The sequence below is a fragment of the Gymnoscopelus microlampas genome (assembly GCF_963454915.1).
Source record: "Gymnoscopelus microlampas genome assembly, chromosome: 18".
Lineage (NCBI taxonomy): Eukaryota > Metazoa > Chordata > Actinopteri > Myctophiformes > Myctophidae > Gymnoscopelus > Gymnoscopelus microlampas.
The window spans coordinates 42,802,013-42,820,872 of NC_139955.1; the positions used below are offsets into that span (position 1 = coordinate 42,802,013).

Consider the following 18,860-nt stretch of genomic DNA (forward strand, 5'->3'; position numbering starts at 1 on the left):
ATACTGCTTGACACGAAAAAGTTTGAGAACCATTGCTCTATAGCAGTGGTTTTCAACCAGTCGTCCGGGGACCACCAGTGGTCCTTGAGGGGGTTCCAGGGGGTCCCCAGCCAAATTAATAGTTGGGAACCAAATTGACCCTTATGTGTCTGTAACTCTGAGAGTGTACAAATGGAACCAAATGGACCCTAACGGGTCCATTTGGTTCCATTTGTACACTCTCAGAGTTAAATGAACATTAATGATGATGATACAGTGTAGATTGGGACCCCCAATAAATCAAAATGTTCGAGTCCCTGGCATATGTTTTCAAATGGGGGTCCGTGGGCTAATATGTGTCAATTTGGGGGTCCTTGACGCGAAAAAGGTTGAAAACCACTGCTCTATAACTATACACTCCTCCCTCTCACCCATGGTCTCCCTCTCCCCCCCCCCCCCCCCCTCGTATAGGTGTGTCGCTCATGTCAGCGTCCCCCGGCCTGCCTCCCTTCGCCTCTCCCCCGGCCCTGGACTGCGTGGAGGCCCACAAGGTGTGCGTGGAGGACCCGCGCTGCGAGGCCCTCTACCGGGGCCTGGAGCTGTGCGCGGCCGAGGAGGCGCTCTCCTCGCTGGCCGAGCAGACGGCGGCCGAGTGCCTGGAGAGCCAGGACGCGCTGCTGGCGCGCCACCCCAACCTGCTGGCCTGCAAGTGCCAGCGCGCCGCCCGCCGCGAGGAGCACTGCCTGCGGGTCTACTGGAGCGTCCGACTCCTGCCAGGTATATATAACCCATTAAAGGGGGCGTATGGGCGTGTTGACCACTTTCAACAAGGCGTCCCTATCTCTCTCTCTCTCTCTCTCTCTCTCTCTCTCTCTCTCTCTCTCTCTCTCTCTCTCTCTCTCTCTCTCTCTCTCTCTCTCTCTCAGGCTATCCCACTCCTTATCATAATGTAAAGAGAATGTGACACATGATTTTAGCAATAATAATTTCTATAACATCTCACACACACACACACACACACACACACACACACACACACACACACACACACACACACACACACACACACACACACACACACACACACTCTTTTCTATCTTAACATGCTGCTACATTTGGTGTTATGGCTGGCCTTCAATAACTCTGACTTGTAGCCTGTGTTATGGCTCCTGAAAGCGTGTGTCAGAAAGATCAATACTTTGACATCTTAGGTTAGCATAGTAGCCTACGTGATTTCACAGCATAGAACATGGACAGCATAAAATGCCATGCAGGGCACCAACCTGCTCATCAGGAGCAAATAGGGGTTCATTGTCTTGCTCAAGGACACTTCGACACTAATAACTCGGGGGGAGCCCGGTATCGAACTGGGAATCTTCTGTTTCCCTAAGCGGCCGCTCTACCACAACTTGGTTAAGGCATGTGCCACATAGGCTCTGATACCTGACAATGAGTCCCCGGTTCGATTCCTCGGCCCGGCAGCCCTTTGCTCACTAGTACTTAGTTGAATGGGGTCGGCTCTCTACTTTTCTCTCTGCGCCAAATGTCCTTTCCGAAAATAGCCTATTTACACGCTTGTAGATCGACTCTTTTCAGCGAAGGTTCCTCTACAATAGGGATGCTAGGGTTCAAGCAATATGGGAACCCATCGTCAAATAAAAAGGAAAAACAGCGCCCTGGAAACCGGCGTTTGGTGTCTGCCCTCCTCTTCCGGTGGTGCACCTATGTTTTCATTCCCACTAACAACATTTCTCCACGGAATACTAACACCAGTTCTCCCAGAGAACATGGATCGTTATGGTTATAAGCCCACTTGTTTCTACGATGAAAGAACAAGTTAAAATGTTACTAACTTTCCGTGGTCTTGTCGGCTCCGAGAACGCTATTGTTAAATGAGTGTTGGGTTTGTTTCCAGTGGGGAAGCGAACGCACAGATGTAAATCCCGCCCACTACATTTGATTGGGTAAAAGCGCGGCCTGCTTCCTGATCTGAAGGCACGCCCACTTGTAGGCCAACGCTCACACGTTCTGAACGGGGCTCCCGAAACAGGTTCAGTAGCGCAGCTCTGAACCTGTTCTTGAGAGATTAGGGTTCAAGTGGTTCAAGCTGACATCATAACCCCGACAGCCCCGGAAAATAACCCCGGAGATTTATATCGGTGTCTGTCTAATATAAAATGACATTTTAAAAGGGGGGTGTGGACTTCCCACTCCCTGTTAAGACATAACGTTGACGGAAACGTTGCCATCACGTCGGTGTCGGCAGAAACCTTGTATGTCCACATTTGAACGTTCTCAGTTTTTATTTAATACATTCATCATACTACAACGTCACACAAAAGTAGCAGAAATAGCAGATGTACAAGCTCAAACGTTTTGAGCTTTGTATATCTACTATTTTTAGTTTTTTTTTTAATTTGAATCCTGAAAAGTTCAAAACCCATTTTGGACGTACTGTGTGAGGTTTCCACCCGACGGACACGATATCAAGCATCAATCAACGTCGGTATAACAACCAATCTCCTAATGAATACCTGCCTCTGACCATCTGTTGCAGAACCCGGACCTAGCGGAGCTGCTCCGGTGAAATATGTCAAGTCATTTATCCTCCACTAGTGTCGGGCGGAAACCTCTTATCTCCATATTTTATCTTTTTGTGTTTTTTGTGGGCGCAAATTAACGCCTTACTTGATCACACTACAGCGTCACACATCAAAGCATCAAAAGTAGCAGATCTACAAGCTCGAAACGCGTCGCTTCGCGCCGCGTTTCGAGCTTGTAGATCTGCTACTTTTGATGCTTTTGAATTTGAGTCGTGAAAAGTGACAGTTTTGGACATAGTGGACTAGTTTCCACTAGACAGAGACAATGGGCCCTGTCTATTTTGCGCGCCGCCTTACTCCTACATGCCTAAGCTTTTTGGGCATTTTTTTTACTATTTTGAAAAACGTTTTTAAATAGTTCAAATAGCCGATCTACAAGCTCACAACGTGTCCATGTAGATCAGCGACTTGAACAATTTCAAAATGTTTTTCAACATTAAAACGGAAAAAGTTTAAATATGGAGATACGAGGTTTTTGCCCGACGGCGATGAAGTAATTTGTACTGCATGGGACAAAAGGCTAAGAGCGCGCGCGCACACATACACACACACACACACACACACGCACACGTGCGCACGCACGCACACACACACACTCACTTTAAGTATGATTGTTACCTTGGGAAGTGGTGTGAAAAATATGAAGTTGTTGTTATGAATATCTACCTCTGACAGATGATGTTGGCCCACGGTATATGGTAGTCAAAAGCACACACACACACACACGCACACGCGCACACACACACACACACACACACACACACACACACACACACACACACACACACACACACACACACACACACACACACGTACCCACACATATACTCACGGTTGGTACATTTGAAAACTTGAAATGGGACATTCTGCGTAATGAGTACTTTCTGCTTTTGGTACTTTAAGTACATTTTGATACCAACACTTTTGTACTTTTACTCAAGTACATTTTGAATTCCGGACTTTCACTTGTAACAGAAAATTTCTACATTGCAGTATTGATACTTTTACTTAAGTACATCATTTGAGTACTTCAGGGTGTTCCACCTACTGTATAAGAACAAAACAAAGGAGGAAAAAAAAGTAAAAACTAAAGTCGGGGCGACCTCATTTTCCCTTCATCCTTTGTCTCAACCTGAAAAGCCATTAGCCCCACCCACCCCACCCACCCCACCCACCCGCGAGGGTCCAGGGACCGTAGCATTAAGAGAGAGGGGCCGTGTCCTCCCGCAAATTATCCGGCACACTCCAAAACGTACCGACTCAATCAAGAATGTAATGGCATGTAAAGTGTTTATGTATGTAAATCCCATTCGGGGCTATATATTTATGGTAATGACACGCTAGAGCAGCCTAGCCTAGCAGCGCTGGGAGCCGAGGAGTGTGTAATTACACTAATGCTCTGCTGACTAATGGGCCACAGGGGAGGAGTTAGCCAACTCGCTCGCTCACACACACACACACACGCACGCACACACACGTTTTTATCACTACACTTGTGAGGACATCAAAATTTTACGACGGAATTGAATATAGCTGTAAATTGTCAAACACTGGCATAATAATTGCAGATCTACAAGCTTATAGCGCGCTGTGAGCCTGTAGATCAGCTATTTTTGAATAGATAAGAAATGGCTTAAGGGAGGACGGTTGGGAGGGCGGGCAGACCTCCGACGGACCTCTGACTTCACGCTCATGTCACCGTGACTCAGCCTTAACCATATAAGGAGTTCCCAATGCAGCTATGCCCAAATATGGAGTGTGTCGTCATGGCATCAGGCACAAACAAATCGTCGGCTCCATATATGGGCGCAAAAGGGGGCATGCCCATATATGGGTATTTTCTGATAACATTAGGGAACTCCATATGTGGGCACAAAAGGGGGCATGCCCATATATGGGCTTTTATACTGATGACATCAGAGATCTCCATATATGGGCATAAAAGGGACAAGGACTGACAGATACAGATATCTCCATATATGGGCATATCGGTCGGATCGGCGGTGCGACATAGGTGTGAGGGGCGTGTAGCGGCCCGAACCTCTAGTAGTCTACTGGATTTCCTGCAAAGGCAAAAACTAGTAACTAAAGTTTTCAAATAATCGTTTAAAAGTACAATATTTACCTCTGAGATGTAGTGGAGTAGAAGTATAAAGTATCGAAAACATGGAAATAATATTAGTCAAGTAAAGTAAAAGTACCTCAAGAGCATACTGAATGAGAAGGCTTTTGTTGGCCCCCAGACAGTTTTCAAGTTGCTTGATTCAGTATTTAGATATTTGATATTCATTTTATCCCCCATTTTAGCCCCCTTCCTATACAAACCCATTATAACTTCAAACTTCATTTTTACCATGATAGATTCATCAAGAACACCCGTCCTTGGTTCTGGTGACTCATCCTGCCCTCCTAATACGTGAGGGGGCCATTTTTTATTGTATTTAAAAAACATTTTTTTCCAAAAATAATATTAAAAATAGATGAAAAAGGTAATTGAAAAAACACAGTCTCCTCACGTATTAGAAGGACAATGTCAGTCACCAGAACCAAGGACGGGTGTTTTGGGACGTATTCTGGGGAAAGCTTTTGCAGAAAATAACAGACCAACAAGCACACAGCACGTTGCAACGTTCAGCGATAGCTTTCCCCACAATAACAGAAAACAGAAAAGACACTGTACTAGTATAGAGCCCTGAGGGACTCCGGTCAACCATATAGGGTTTAAGTGGTTAAGTAAAATGTACTTTCCACCTGGAAGCCAGCAGGACAGGGTGTGTATCACGTTGACTTCTGTTTGTGTGTGAGAGAGCACAATGCAAAGTCCAGTGTGGTCAGTACACAGCTCATTAACACTCCGGAGGGGTCCGGTTCTGTCCGGTTGGGTCCGGTTGGGGTCAGCTGTGTGGTTTGGTAGTGCGTTGCCGTGTTTGGCGTCTCGTCCTTCTAAAGGGTTATGATTCAAGGCTTTCTTTCTTTTATTCTGTTGAACAGAGACAGAGAAAAGAGGTTATGGTGAGTCACGGCCGGGTCCGAGCATTAGGACATTAGGTCTGTCAGTGCGGTGAGCACTGTTGCCAGACTTTGCGAGAGAAATAAGCAACGAGGTCTATGAAAACAAGCCCAAAAGGAGCGACTAGGCCGCATGAGCACTTTAAACCTACATATTGGCTATTTGAAAATAGCTCAATAGCTTGTAGATCTGATATTTTCCAAAGAGAATCTTGAAGAAAGTACAATTTTGAATATATATATATATATTTTTAACAAATCTGTTATGGGGGTCCCTGGCACAAAATATGTTTTAGATAAAAAACAAGCCCAAAGTCGCTTATAATCAGTGGTGGAAAAAGTACTCAGATATTTTACTTAAGTAAAAGTATCGCGACGCGTTGTGAGCTTGTAGATCGGCTATTTTCAAATAGCCTAGCTATAAAATAGGGCTAAAGTGGTTAATTTATGTTTTATAGTATAATGATTGATAATTGCAAAGTAACTAACTTAAGTTTTCAAATAATTGTAGTGGAGTAAAAGTGCAAGATTTGCCTCTAAGATGTATGTGGAGTAGAAGTAAAAGTACACAAAATAACACGGAGGATGTGGAGGCTTGTTCGTAAAGTCAGTAAGAATACTCTGAAGATTCTTGTAGGGGCCCTCATACAAGGTCATTATGATTATGCATGCACTTCATGGTATCACAACACCTCCAAGGCCCTAAAAACAAGGCTCCAAACATCCCAAAACAAACTTGTAAGGCTACTTCTTGGCCTCAATTACAAAACCCATCTAACCCATGCCCATTTTGCTAGGCTTGGATGGCTTAGGGTTGAGGACAGAGTACAGCAACTTGCTATGGGCCTGGTCTTCAAGATACACCACAACATTGGGATCCCCCTGTATTTGTCAAAATACTTCCAAAATGTTAATCAAGTCCATGATCATAACACCAGAGGCAGCTCCACAAACCATGTTCAACCCAGATTTGGCACAACAAAGGGAATGAACTCTTTCTCATGCTATTCATCTAAAATGTGGAATGCCCTACCAAAAGGAGTAAAGGAGTGTAAAACCCTACTCACTTTCAAAAATGCCCTAAAGATACACCTTCAGGAGGCTGCAATTCAAAAATGGCCCCTGTCCAAGTCCTAACCTACCCCATGTCCTAACCTACCCCCCCCCCTCTCTTTCTTTTTTGTACATATTTTTCACCCCTCATACTTCATACCAGTAACCTGTAAACTGATTGTATGACATTCTGTATAGTAGTGTGTATATCTGTCTGTCTCTTATATGTCAACATGATTTGTGTGCATGGGGATCTCATCTTAAACAAGCTAAGTGCTTAATGAGCTATCCAGTTTAGTAGACCTTGTATTGCGAATTTGTACTTCCATGTACTGTTATGTACTGCCATGTACTGTTCTCATGTCTTACTAAATAAAGTACATCAATCAATCAATCAAACTGAAAATCGGAAATACTCCAGTAAAGTAAAAACATGTACAGTACATGTACTTAGTTACTTTACACCAGTGCTTATAAATAAGCAGACATGGCAACACTGGTTGGGACATTAGGCCTGTGTCAGGAGTGCGGTGAGCGGTTTGGGCCATGAAGTAAAACCACAGTGCCTTAAATTAGCCAGGTTTCTGAGGACGCATCAAGTTCAGAAAACAATATAATAGTAAATGACAGCTCCGTTCTCCCCCAGTCAGCCGTTTTTCGCCGAGTAGATGATGTGAATTGGACACGCTTGTTGGTACGGCAGCCAAAAAAAACTAAACAGAAACAGAAAACACTGCACCAAGGCTGTTTTTGTTACTGATGGCAGCAGAGGTTATAGAGGCAGTCAGTAGCAGTTACTTTATGGCTCGTATTCGCCGCGGTCTGTCCAAGTTTGTGAACAATGGCGTGGCTAAGCTGTAGTCTGGTCAGGTTTGGCCTGCTTTTTAACCCTTTAAGGCCGGGAAGGGAACGCATGTGTGTCATTTTAGGATTTCTTTGGCTATTCAAAAATAGCAGATCTACAAGCTCATAGCTATGAGCTTGATCTGCTATTTTTTTGAAAAATCTTGAAAATTTGTGCAAGTCATTTTTAACTCAAATCTTTGCTTCTGGGGGTCCCTGGAACAAAATATTTTTTAGATGGGAGGGGGCCCGCGGACAAATACATATTATTTTGGGGGTCCTTGACATGAAAAAAGTTTGAAAACCATTGAAAATATAAAACTTTTTTTTTTTTACTTTAGGAAAAAAAAAACTGTTAGGATTTAGACGACATTTGTAAAATCCCCAGAAGCAAAGATTTGAGTTAAAAACTTCCGCTTTAAAAAAGTATATATATATTCAAACTAAAGATTTGCACACATTTTCACGATAAAAAATAGCAGATCTACAGGCTCGTAGCGCGGCTATGAGCTTGTAGACCTGCTATTTTTATAGAGCCAAAGAAATCTTAAAATGACACAGATGCGTTCCCGGTCTTAAAGGGTTAAAGACAGTGAGCGGAGAGACACCGGGCTACGAGCCAGACACAGGCCACGGTACATCTAAACCCTGTAGAGTCTGTAGAGGGAAAAGGGAAGAATGATTCTCAACTCCACAGTCACTGCTACCCAGGAATTAATTCCACTTCTTGTTTTTTTTTCTTTCTTACCCGTACTTGATGTGTGCTCTATGTCTGTCAGTGGTTCTCAAAGTGGGGGTCCTTGGGGGTGGGGGGGGGGGGTTCCAGGGGGTCCCCAGCAAAATGTGTTACCGTGGCTATCTAAAAATAGCAAATATAGAAGCTCACAACTCGTCACTTTACAGGGTTAGGGTTCTGATTCTGCTATTTCTTTGCATACATTTTCTCAATCTCTCTCTCTCCCTCTCTCTCAAAGTGTTTGAACTGTTTTGCATGTTTTTTAACACAAATCTTCTCAATCTCTCTCTCCCTCTCTCTCTCTCAATCTCCCATCACACATAGTTCCACCATTTAACAGTCCAGTCCCACCATTTACCATTTTTAATCCAACCGACAACAAACTCACCTCTTCTCTTATTGCTTTTAGCTCAGTCTGAGGGCAACTAACTCATTTTCTGTTTTGACCACTGATTGTAATACATTTTGTACATTTATACATTTTTGTGTGTGTTTCTTTTACCTCTGTTTTAAGCTCTTTGGGTCAACTTACTGTTGTTTTTAAATGTGACATCCTATATTGAAATTGCCTAGAGAGTGGGTGGGGGGACTGTGGACCGCGGTCACAAACGCAACATCCGGACCTGTGAGGCGCACCGTTGCTCCGATCCACACCAAACTTGGCACAAACACTGTTCATGAGTGTGCCATCAGAATAGTTATACCATGCCACATGTAGCCCCCAGGGGCCACGTTAGGAGCTATGCTCTGATTAGCGCAATGTAGTTGGCCTGAAAATCTATTCAAATAAAGGTGACTTGACTCTCTCTCTCTCTCTCTCTCTCTCTCTCTCTCTCTCTCTCTCTCTCTCTCTCTCTCTCTCTCTCTCTCTCTCTCTCTCTCTCTCTCTCTCTCTCTCTCTCTCCAGGCGAGGATGAACTAGAGGTGTCTCCCTATGAAGACTTGCCCATGGACATACGGATGGCGTCCTTAGTGGCCGGTAGGTTATCAAACACACGCATGCACACGCGTGCATACGATTGGACTGCAGCGAGTCAATGTTCATCTCTGTCACACATGGACTATTTTAATGGCAGGCGGGCGTGCAGCGGGCTAACCTTTGTCATGCAATCACACCTAAATCCATATCTGTCGGTCAGTATGTCAGTGTAGCGATTGATTATCTTCCTCAAGTGGTTCTCAAAGTGGGTTCCGGGGACCCCCAGGGGTCCTTGAGGAGGTTCCAGGGGGTCCCCATGAAAATGTGTTAATTTAGCATCAATGTCAATTTGACCACTTTGACCAATTATTACATAATCGCCTATTACATTTTTTTTGCATAATTTTCATAATTGTCATTATCATTTCCACGTTGAAGAATGTTCATGTGTGGAAATAGCAGATCTACAAGTAGAAAGTTATTAAATGATGTAAGTTATTTGTTAAATATGACCCGTGCACCTTTGTTTACTGAGCCTAAAATATTTTTGTATTCATAATGTTCCGAAGTTCAAAGACCAATTAAATCATTAATGGCAATATATATATATTTTTTTTACAACTTTATTTTTAGTATTTTCAGTTATTAAGACATACAACCCCACATATACCCCACCCTCCCCGGTTCCCTCACAGAAAATAAAATTACAACAATAAAACAACATTTATGATTGGGAGAAAATAAATAAAATACGAGAGCAGTAAATAGTTGAAGTTGGAATTGAAAACAAAAATAAATAAATAAATAAATGAAATTAAAATTAAAATTAAAAAGAAAAATTCTTAATTCTTAATAAGCTTAAGGGGGTTTTAGCGTAACCAGACCAGACAATTAGCAATTAATTTGGCAAATATAGGGTACCACACATCCAAGTACAATTAAAAGAGTGACCAATATTCCTAGAAACCACAGTGAACAGGAACAAAATATAAACACTTATTGAATCAAAATACAGTATCACTTCCAGCAAATGTAGGAAAAGACTAATCGCAATATTTTGAGCGACAATTAATCGTCAAGTAAAAATGTTAAAATGGTGACAGCCCTCCCCCTGCTCACTCATTCGTGCCTGTTTTCTCGCCCCGACCCAAAGCCTCCTCTTCGCTGCCTCTGGACGGTCAGAACCAGTGCCTGAAGGCGGCCCAGGACTGCGGGCTGTACGAGAAGTGCGGCTCCCTGCGCTCCGAGTACGTGCTGGCCTGCACCAAGCGCGTGGCCGGCTCGGAGCGCTGCAACCGCCAGAAGTGCCACCGGACGCTGCGGCGCTTCCTGGAGCGCGTGCCCGAGGAGTACAGCCTGGGCGTGCTCTTCTGCCCCTGCACCGACCCGCTGTGCGGGGAGCGGCGCCGCAAGACCATCGTGCCCTCCTGCTCCTACCAGGAGAGGGACGGGCCGCCGCAGCCCAACTGCCTGCACCTGCAGAGCTTCTGCCGCAGGGACGACCTGTGCAGGTAAGATATACTTAGATAAGATACCCAGAGAACACAGGGTTAAAAATAAGAGTCGGATAACCCAGGTTAACCCATTGAGACCTGAAGCCGATTCTACATGTCTCCTAAATCTCAACAGTTTTCTGAAAAACGTATGTTTCTGTATCAGTGGTTCTCAATCTTTTTCATGTCAAGGACCCCCAAAATGATATGTATTTGGCCGCGGACCCCCATCAAAATATTTTGTTCCAGGGACCCCCCAGAAGCAAAGATTTGAGTTAAAAATGTTCGCTTTAAAAATATATATATTCAAAGATTTGCACACATTTTCACAATTTTTCAAAAATAGCAGATCTACAAGCTCGTAGCGCGGCACTCGGTGCCGCGCTATGAGCTTGTATATCTGCTATTTTTGAATAGCCAAAGTGTAAAATAATGCTTTTTAGCTCAAATCTAAAAATGACACAGTTCCAGGTCTTAATGGGTTAAAAGAGAGCCAGGGGCCCCTGTTCCACCGGCTCCGTTCTTTTTTTCCCCGACACATTTTGAACCAGTTCAGAGTGTTTGGTTCGGAACCCTAAAAGTTGGTTCGGAACTAGTCTCGCGTAGCCAGACAACTATTCCACAATCTCTGAATGCTATATAGAGTCTGGAACTACAACTCCCAAAATCCGAGAGAGGAAGCTGGCACTTCCGTTCACGAAAATATATTTTAAAATATCTTTACATTTTACTTTTTAATTTCCATTTCTGCTAAGCAGCAAGCTATGTATACTTAGATGATTTGTATTTATATTAGGATAAATTTGCGTGACTGTAAAGACGAAACGGAAGTGGGGAGGAGGCTTCATATCCGGTTTATATTCTAATCATGATCAGAGCTTCCGAGTCCCAGACTGTATGACCGGAAACATTTGTAAATTGTGGGAGGCAACAGTCTGGTAACGCGAGACTAGTTCGGAACTGGAACAAAAAAAATACTTGTTTTTTCTGTCCCTGAACTGCGAACCACAAATTAGAGAGAGTCAGAGAACACAGATTAGTGAGTCAGAGAACACAGATTAGAGAGAGTCAGAGAACACAGATTAGTGAGTCAGAGAACACAGATTAGAGAGTCAGAGAACACAGATTAGTGAGTCAGAGAACACAGATTAGAGAGAGTCAGAGAACACAGATTAGAGAGTCAGAGAACACAGATTAGAGAGAGTCAGAGAACACAGATTAGAGAGAGTCAGAGAACACAGATTAGAGAGAGTCAGAGAACACAGATTAGAGAGAGTCAGAGAACACAGATTAGAGAGAGTCAGAGAACACAGATTAGTGAGTCAGAGAACACATATTAGTGAGTCAGAGAACACAGATTAGAGAGAGTCAGAGAACACAGATTAGAGAGAGTCAGAGAACACAGATTAGAGAGAGTCAGAGAACACAGATTAGTGAGAGTAAGAGAACACAGATTAGAGAGAGTCAGAGAACACAGATTAGTGAGTCAGAGAACACAGATTAGAGAGAGTCAGAGAACACAGATTAGAGAGTCAGAGAACACAGATTAGAGAGAGTCAGAGAACACAGATTAGAGAGAGTCAGAGAACACAGATTAGAGAGAGTCAGAGAACACAGATTAGTGAGTCAGAGAACACATATTAGTGAGTCAGAGAACACAGATTAGAGAGAGTCAGAGAACACAGATTAGAGAGAGTCAGAGAACACAGATTAGAGAGAGTCAGAGAACACAGATTAGAGAGAGTAAGAGAACACAGATTAGAGAGAGTCAGAGAACACAGATTAGTGAGTCAGAGAACACGGATTAGTGAGTCAGAGAACACAGATTAGAGTGAGTCAGAGAACACAGATTAGAGAGAGTCAGAGAACACAGATTAGAGTGAGTCAGAGAACACAGATTAGAGAGAGTCAGAGAACACAGATTAGTGAGTCAGAGAACACAGATTAGAGAGTCAGAGAACACAGATTAGTGAGAGTCAGAGAACACAGATTAGAGAGAGTCAGAGAACACAGATTAGAGAGAGTCAGAGAACACAGATTAGAGAGAGTCAGAGAACACAGATTAGAGAGAGTCAGAGAACACAGATTAGTGAGTCAGAGAACACAGATTAGAGAGTCAGAGAACACAGATTAGTGAGTCAGAGAACACAGATTAGAGAGTCAGAGAACACAGATTAGAGAGAGTCAGAGAACACAGACTAGAGAGTCAGAGAACACAGATTAGTGAGTCAGAGAACACAGATTAGTGAGAGTCAGAGAACACAGATTAGAGAGTCAGAGAACACAGATTAGTGAGTCAGAGAACACAGATTAGAGAGTCAGAGAACACAGATTAGAGAGAGTCAGAGAACACAGATTAGAGAGTCAGAGAACACAGATTAGTGAGTCAGAGAACACAGATTAGAGAGTCAGAGAACACAGATTAGTGAGTCAGAGAACACAGATTAGAGAGAGTCAGAGAACACAGATTAGTGAGAGTCAGAGAACACAGATTAGTGAGAGTCAGAGAACACAGATTAGAGAGAGTCAGAGAACACAGATTAGTGAGAGTCAGAGAACACAGATTAGAGAGAGTCAGAGAACACAGATTAGAGAGTCAGAGAACACAGATTAGTGAGTCAGAGAACACAGATTAGAGAGAGTCAGAGAACACAGATTAGTGAGAGTCAGAGAACACAGATTAGAGAGAGTCAGAGAACACAGATTAGAGAGAGTCAGAGAACACAGATTAGTGAGTCAGAGAACACAGATTAGAGAGAGTCAGAGAACACAGATTAGTGAGAGTCAGAGAACACAGATTAGAGAGAGTCAGAGAACACAGGTTAGTGAGTCAGAGAACACAGATTAGAGAGAGTCAGAGAACACAGATTAGAGAGAGTCAGAGAACACAGATTAGAGAGAGTCAGAGAACACAGATTAGAGAGAGTCAGAGAACACAGATTAGTGAGTCAGAGAACACAGATTAGAGAGAGTCAGAGAACACAGATTAGTGAGTCAGAGAACACAGATTAGTGAGTCAGAGAACACAGATTAATGAGTCAGAGAACACAGATTAGTGAGTCAGAGAACACAGATTAGAGAGAGTCAGAGAACACAGATTAGAGAGAGTCAGAGAACACATATTAGTGAGTCAGAGAACACAGATTAGTGAGTCAGAGAACACAGATTAATGAGTCAGAGAACACAGATTAGAGAGTCAGGGTACACAGTTTAATAGAGAGCCAGAGAACACAGATAACCGTCAGATTACACAGTTTAAGCCTCCCTACACAGGCTGTGAGAATTTAGCAGCCCGGAATGGTGACTTTACTCTCAAGCAGAATCTTGACAGAGGGCAATGTGGAGAGCGTCAGTGTGACTAGATGGAGGACGACTGATCAACTGGCAGTGATGGAGACTTTGAGCTGTAATCAGACGCAGGTCATGACAGTCTTGGTTATTGAGCTAAGCAGTGACACAGTGACGGTATGGATCGCATCTCTCGTGCAGCCTGAACAGGGTCGATGTCAGGACAATGTGACGTCACTGTAAATGCAACAATACGATCAGAATCACTGCTGCGGGCTTCAGGGGGCTTTAGTGGACTAGACAGGCTAGAGAGCCACACCAGGCAGGTTAGACAGATTGATGTTGGGAGGGACGTGCATACACACACACACACACACACACACACACACACACACACACACACACACACACACACACACACACACACACACACCCGTGCACGTGCACGCACACGCACACCCTCCTGTCCAGTCTTTCTGATCTGATGTGTGTTATTTGTGTTTGATTGAATGGGCCTGGCCTTCAAGACACTCAGGGGACCAGTGCCCACGCACCTGTCAAACTACTTCAAAAGAGTGATAAACGCCCACGGGCAACACCAGAGGGAGCTCTACTGATCTCGTTCCCCCCCAGATTCGGCACAAACATGGGGTTGAATTCATTTAACTATTTTGCCACCGAAATGTGGAATGCCCTACCAACAAAAGTGTGACTCCCTACCCTCCTTCAAAACCTCCATAAAAGAGCAGCTGTCTGCAATGATGTGACCTAGACAAGTCTTCTAGCTTGTCAAAATAAATTACCCCCCACAGTTTTTCTGTAAATACACTTTTACTGCTCCTAGTATTGATGATTTCTTGTATAGTATTGTACGTCTTTATATGTCTTGATGAATTGAATACACAGGAGTCAGGACCACAATGGTAACATGCCTCCAGGGCTTTTTGTGTTATCCTTTTAGCATTATTGAGTAACTGTACCTTTTTGCAAACTGTTAATAAAGTATTCAATCAATCAATCAATGAATTTGATACTTTATTAACAAGATTAGTTAACTGTACGGTAGTTCAGTAAAAAAATAAAGAAGCTATGCTAAAAGGATAACACAAAGAGCCCCCGGGCCGGGGGCTTTTTGGCCGTAGGGGCCGTAGGGGTCTTGTTTTCAGTCTTACACACAGAGTTGTGTTTTTGTGTTTTTCTCGGCAGGTCCAGACTGGCCGATTTCCTCCATAACTGCCAGCCGTCGCCCCTGTCCCCCTCCGGCTGTCTGAGGGACACGGCGGGACTCTGTCTCCGGGCCTACGCTGGACTCATCGGTGAGGAGAGGGGACCGACCTGGAGAGGGTGGTGTGATGGAGGGATGGAAGTAGAGAGACATAAAGAGACATAAAGTATAGCATTGCTGTCGGCCAGAAACCTCCTATCCCCATATTCTAACTGTTTGTGTTTTTTTTGGGGTAAATTAACAGATCCACAGTTCCACGATCTAAAAACACCAGGCGTGACAGAGAAAATTCTACTGAATGGATCAATGCATGGATGGATGGATGGAAGGAGGAGAATAACACCAAATTCAGAGAGATAGAAAGTGAGGAGGAGGGGGGGGGGGGGTGTGTAGGGGGTGTAAGGACGAGAAGGAAGAGGGGAGAGGACAAAAAAAGAAAGAACATTTTTTATTTTTGATGGTGAGATAGAAATTTGCAGATGCATGACAGTTGACATGATATGTAGAGAGAGAGGCTTTCTGCTGTCTCTGACCATGATGGATGACTTCTACTCTACAAGGCTCATATCTCTCCTCTCTCTTAAAGGCACAAGGCATCACGCACAATTGAACCACTTGAACCCTCGCATCGATATTCTTTGGGACAGAACGCGGCGCGAGCCGATGATGCGTTGCGAGCTTGTAGATCGGCTTATTTTGGTGAAGAGGTTTGGTGCAGTGAAGGGGGGGGGGGGGGGTAGACCCAAAATAAAATGGCAAAGAGGGTTTTAACCTTGAGATCTGCTATGAGATCTGCTATTTTTGGAAAAATCTTGATTTTTCTTTTTTTTTTCAAAAAACTGTTACGATTTTAAAAAACTGTTTTTTTAAGAATCGCCTCAGGTCTTAATGGGTTAATTTACGAAAAAACACAAACCGTTTAGATATGGAGATGGAGCGGTTTCTGCCAGACTGCAGCGATATGTACTGTATTATGTTATGTCATAGCTTTGGGAGTAAAAAAAAGAAACTGTGGACCTCGAAGGAGTTGACAGTTATTTGACGTGACACTTCTCATGAATTCATGCATAGCCATTTTCTGATAGGGGTTTCTAATCAACCAATAGCAGCTCGTGCTGTGTGCGTACACAAGGTCAGACTTGTCATCCTCTTAGAAGAGATCACATTATTAGGGATGTGGAACCGTCTCAAAATAGCCTTTCTTTATTGATTGCATTCTTTATTAGTCAGAAATGTAAACGGAACGTGGTACAGTACAGACATTAAGACATTAAGGCTAAAAGGATGTACACAAAAAAGTCCTGGGGACTTGTTTCCATTGTGGTCCTACATATTCAATTCATCAACATAGCATAAAACATTTATTACACAATAATACATGTCATCAACAAATACAAACACTATTATGTGCAAAGGAGAAAAAGGAAAAACGGTGAATGACAACTCCTTTCGATGGGAATTTACATTATTTTTGGCTTTAGGTTTTCATTTTGTAATAGACAGCACTTTTTTTTTTAGTCATAGTCTTTTGAATACAATTCCATTCAGTTTTAGTCAGAGTTTAGTCATCTGAAATGTTTTAGCTTTAGTCGACTAAATATCATAAGACTTTAGTCGACTAAAATGTATTTTGGCAGGCCGTGATGACGTCATAAGTTTACACGCTGAGTTTACACTTGGTTGCATGCTGAAAATAGCCGATCTACAAGCTCACAACGTGTCGCGTAGCACAAAACCGCAACCAAGCGCAACCAAACATAAAATGACTTGTCTTAGTTCTACTGGATCTCTATCTCAACTAGTCACTCCCTAACATTTTAGTCAAATTTGTATTTGTTGGCGAAATTGTCAATATATTTAGTCATAGTTTTAGTCAGCATAGCTTAGTTTTCATTTAGTTTTTATCAGTGAAAAAAGGTAGTTGACAAACATTTTTCATCATAGTTGACAAAATCAACACTGCTATACACAATATAAATGTGTTAGTCAAGGTACATCCCTCACCCTGTAGGAATGTGCATTTACTTAGTTTATTTGTCAGACTACCTCTGAGCTCATGAAGACAAAAATAACGATTTGGGTGATGAAGTAAGTAAGTACATTGTATTTATATAGCACTTCTCACAGAGAGGACTCACAAAGTGCTTCACATGCATAGAGATTAAAAACAAAACAAGGTATTACAGCAGGTATTAAAACAGAAAAGGCCTGTAGGCCTACAATTCATCTCAAGCAGTACAGCACTGTGGAAGAGCGTTCCGAAGCTTGGGAGTTACCAGCCTGAAAGGCTCTGTCACCTTTTGTTTTTAGATTAGTGTTGGGAACTGTTAACAGACCCTGTTCAGCGGACCTTAGGGCAGTGGTTCTCAACCAGTGGTCCGGGGACCACCAGTGGTCCTTGAGGGGGTTCCAGGTGGTCCCCAGCTAAATGATGGAGAGTTGGTAACCAAATCGACCCTTATAGATCTTTAACTCTTGAGAGTGTAAGTAGAAAACCAAATGGACCCTTACGGGTCCATTTGGTTTCATTTTACTCTATCACGAGTTAAATTATTGTTAAACATCTGCATTACCTATTTAAGAATTGCTATGTTGATCAACATTTGCTTGTCATCTCTCCTATGGTACCAACATCAATACAGCATGGAATTGTTGACAAAATCTTATCCAATGATAGGAAAATATTTTAAGTCTTGAGAGTCTGAGAGTCTAAATCTCATCAAACAGTGGTTCCGCGGCTCAAATGCCGAATAAATAATGGACCTTGATATGAAAAGGGTTGAAAACCACTACCTTAGGGCCCTCCCCTGGCACATAACGTGGGACCAGGTCAGTTAGGTATTCCGGGGCCTGACCATGCAGAGCTCTATAAGTGAGCTCCAGGACCTTGAAATGGACCCTAAGGTTAACAGGAAGCCAGTGCAAAGAGGCCAGGACCGGTGATGTGTGGCACCTTCTGCTGGACCTGGTTTTAGTGGGAGGCATGCGTTAATCCGACAGACCTTTTCTCCGACTATGTGGCATCCGCGTGCGGTTAGGGTTAGGGTGCGGGTTTGGTTCGGGTTTAGTATTGGAAACGTCGGAGCGCTGCGCTGTCGGACTAACGTACTGCACCCTGTTTTAGTACATATATCTCCGTCTCAAAAGTATATATTATTTTTCAAAGACCACAATGACCCTTGCACGGTAAAATCCTGAGCGTTCGTTTTAACTCTAAAAGGCTTGTTTTTTACACTGTAAGCCAAGGGTTACTAAATGATGTCCGTTTAAACATTGGTTAATAAAAACGCTGTTTAAAATGATAATTTATCCATTTGCAACTCTCGAGAGTGTGTACACATGTAACCAAATGGACCCCCAAATACGTTACCATGTTAACCCTTTGATCTTTGACCCCCCCTACAGGCACCACCATGACCCCCAACTACGTCAGTAACAGCTCGGCAGACGTGTCTCTGTGGTGTAACTGTGAGGGCAGCGGAAACCAGTGGCAGGACTGTCTGAGACTGCAGCGCATGTTCACACACAACCCCTGTCTCAGTGAGTTACCTAACACACACACACACACACACACACACACACACACACACACACACACACACACAGACAGACAGACAGACAGACAGACAGACAGACAGACAGACAGACAGACAGACAGACAGACAGACAGACAGACAGACAGACAGACAGACAGACAGACAGACAGACAGAC

General features: G+C 43.4%; 1 protein-coding gene across 1 annotated transcript in view; it reads left to right on the forward strand.

Annotated features, from left to right (window-relative positions):
• Positions 1-18,860, forward strand: part of gfra3 (GDNF family receptor alpha 3) — a 77,929-nt gene that overhangs the window by 31,143 nt on the left and 27,926 nt on the right. Inside the window, exons 2-6 of the mRNA XM_084041432.1 lie at positions 451-756; positions 9,131-9,202; positions 10,296-10,653; positions 15,130-15,239; positions 18,554-18,688. Of these exons, the coding sequence (XP_083897558.1) occupies positions 451-756; positions 9,131-9,202; positions 10,296-10,653; positions 15,130-15,239; positions 18,554-18,688 (981 nt within the window). The remainder of the gene's footprint in view (positions 1-450; positions 757-9,130; positions 9,203-10,295; positions 10,654-15,129; positions 15,240-18,553; positions 18,689-18,860) is intronic.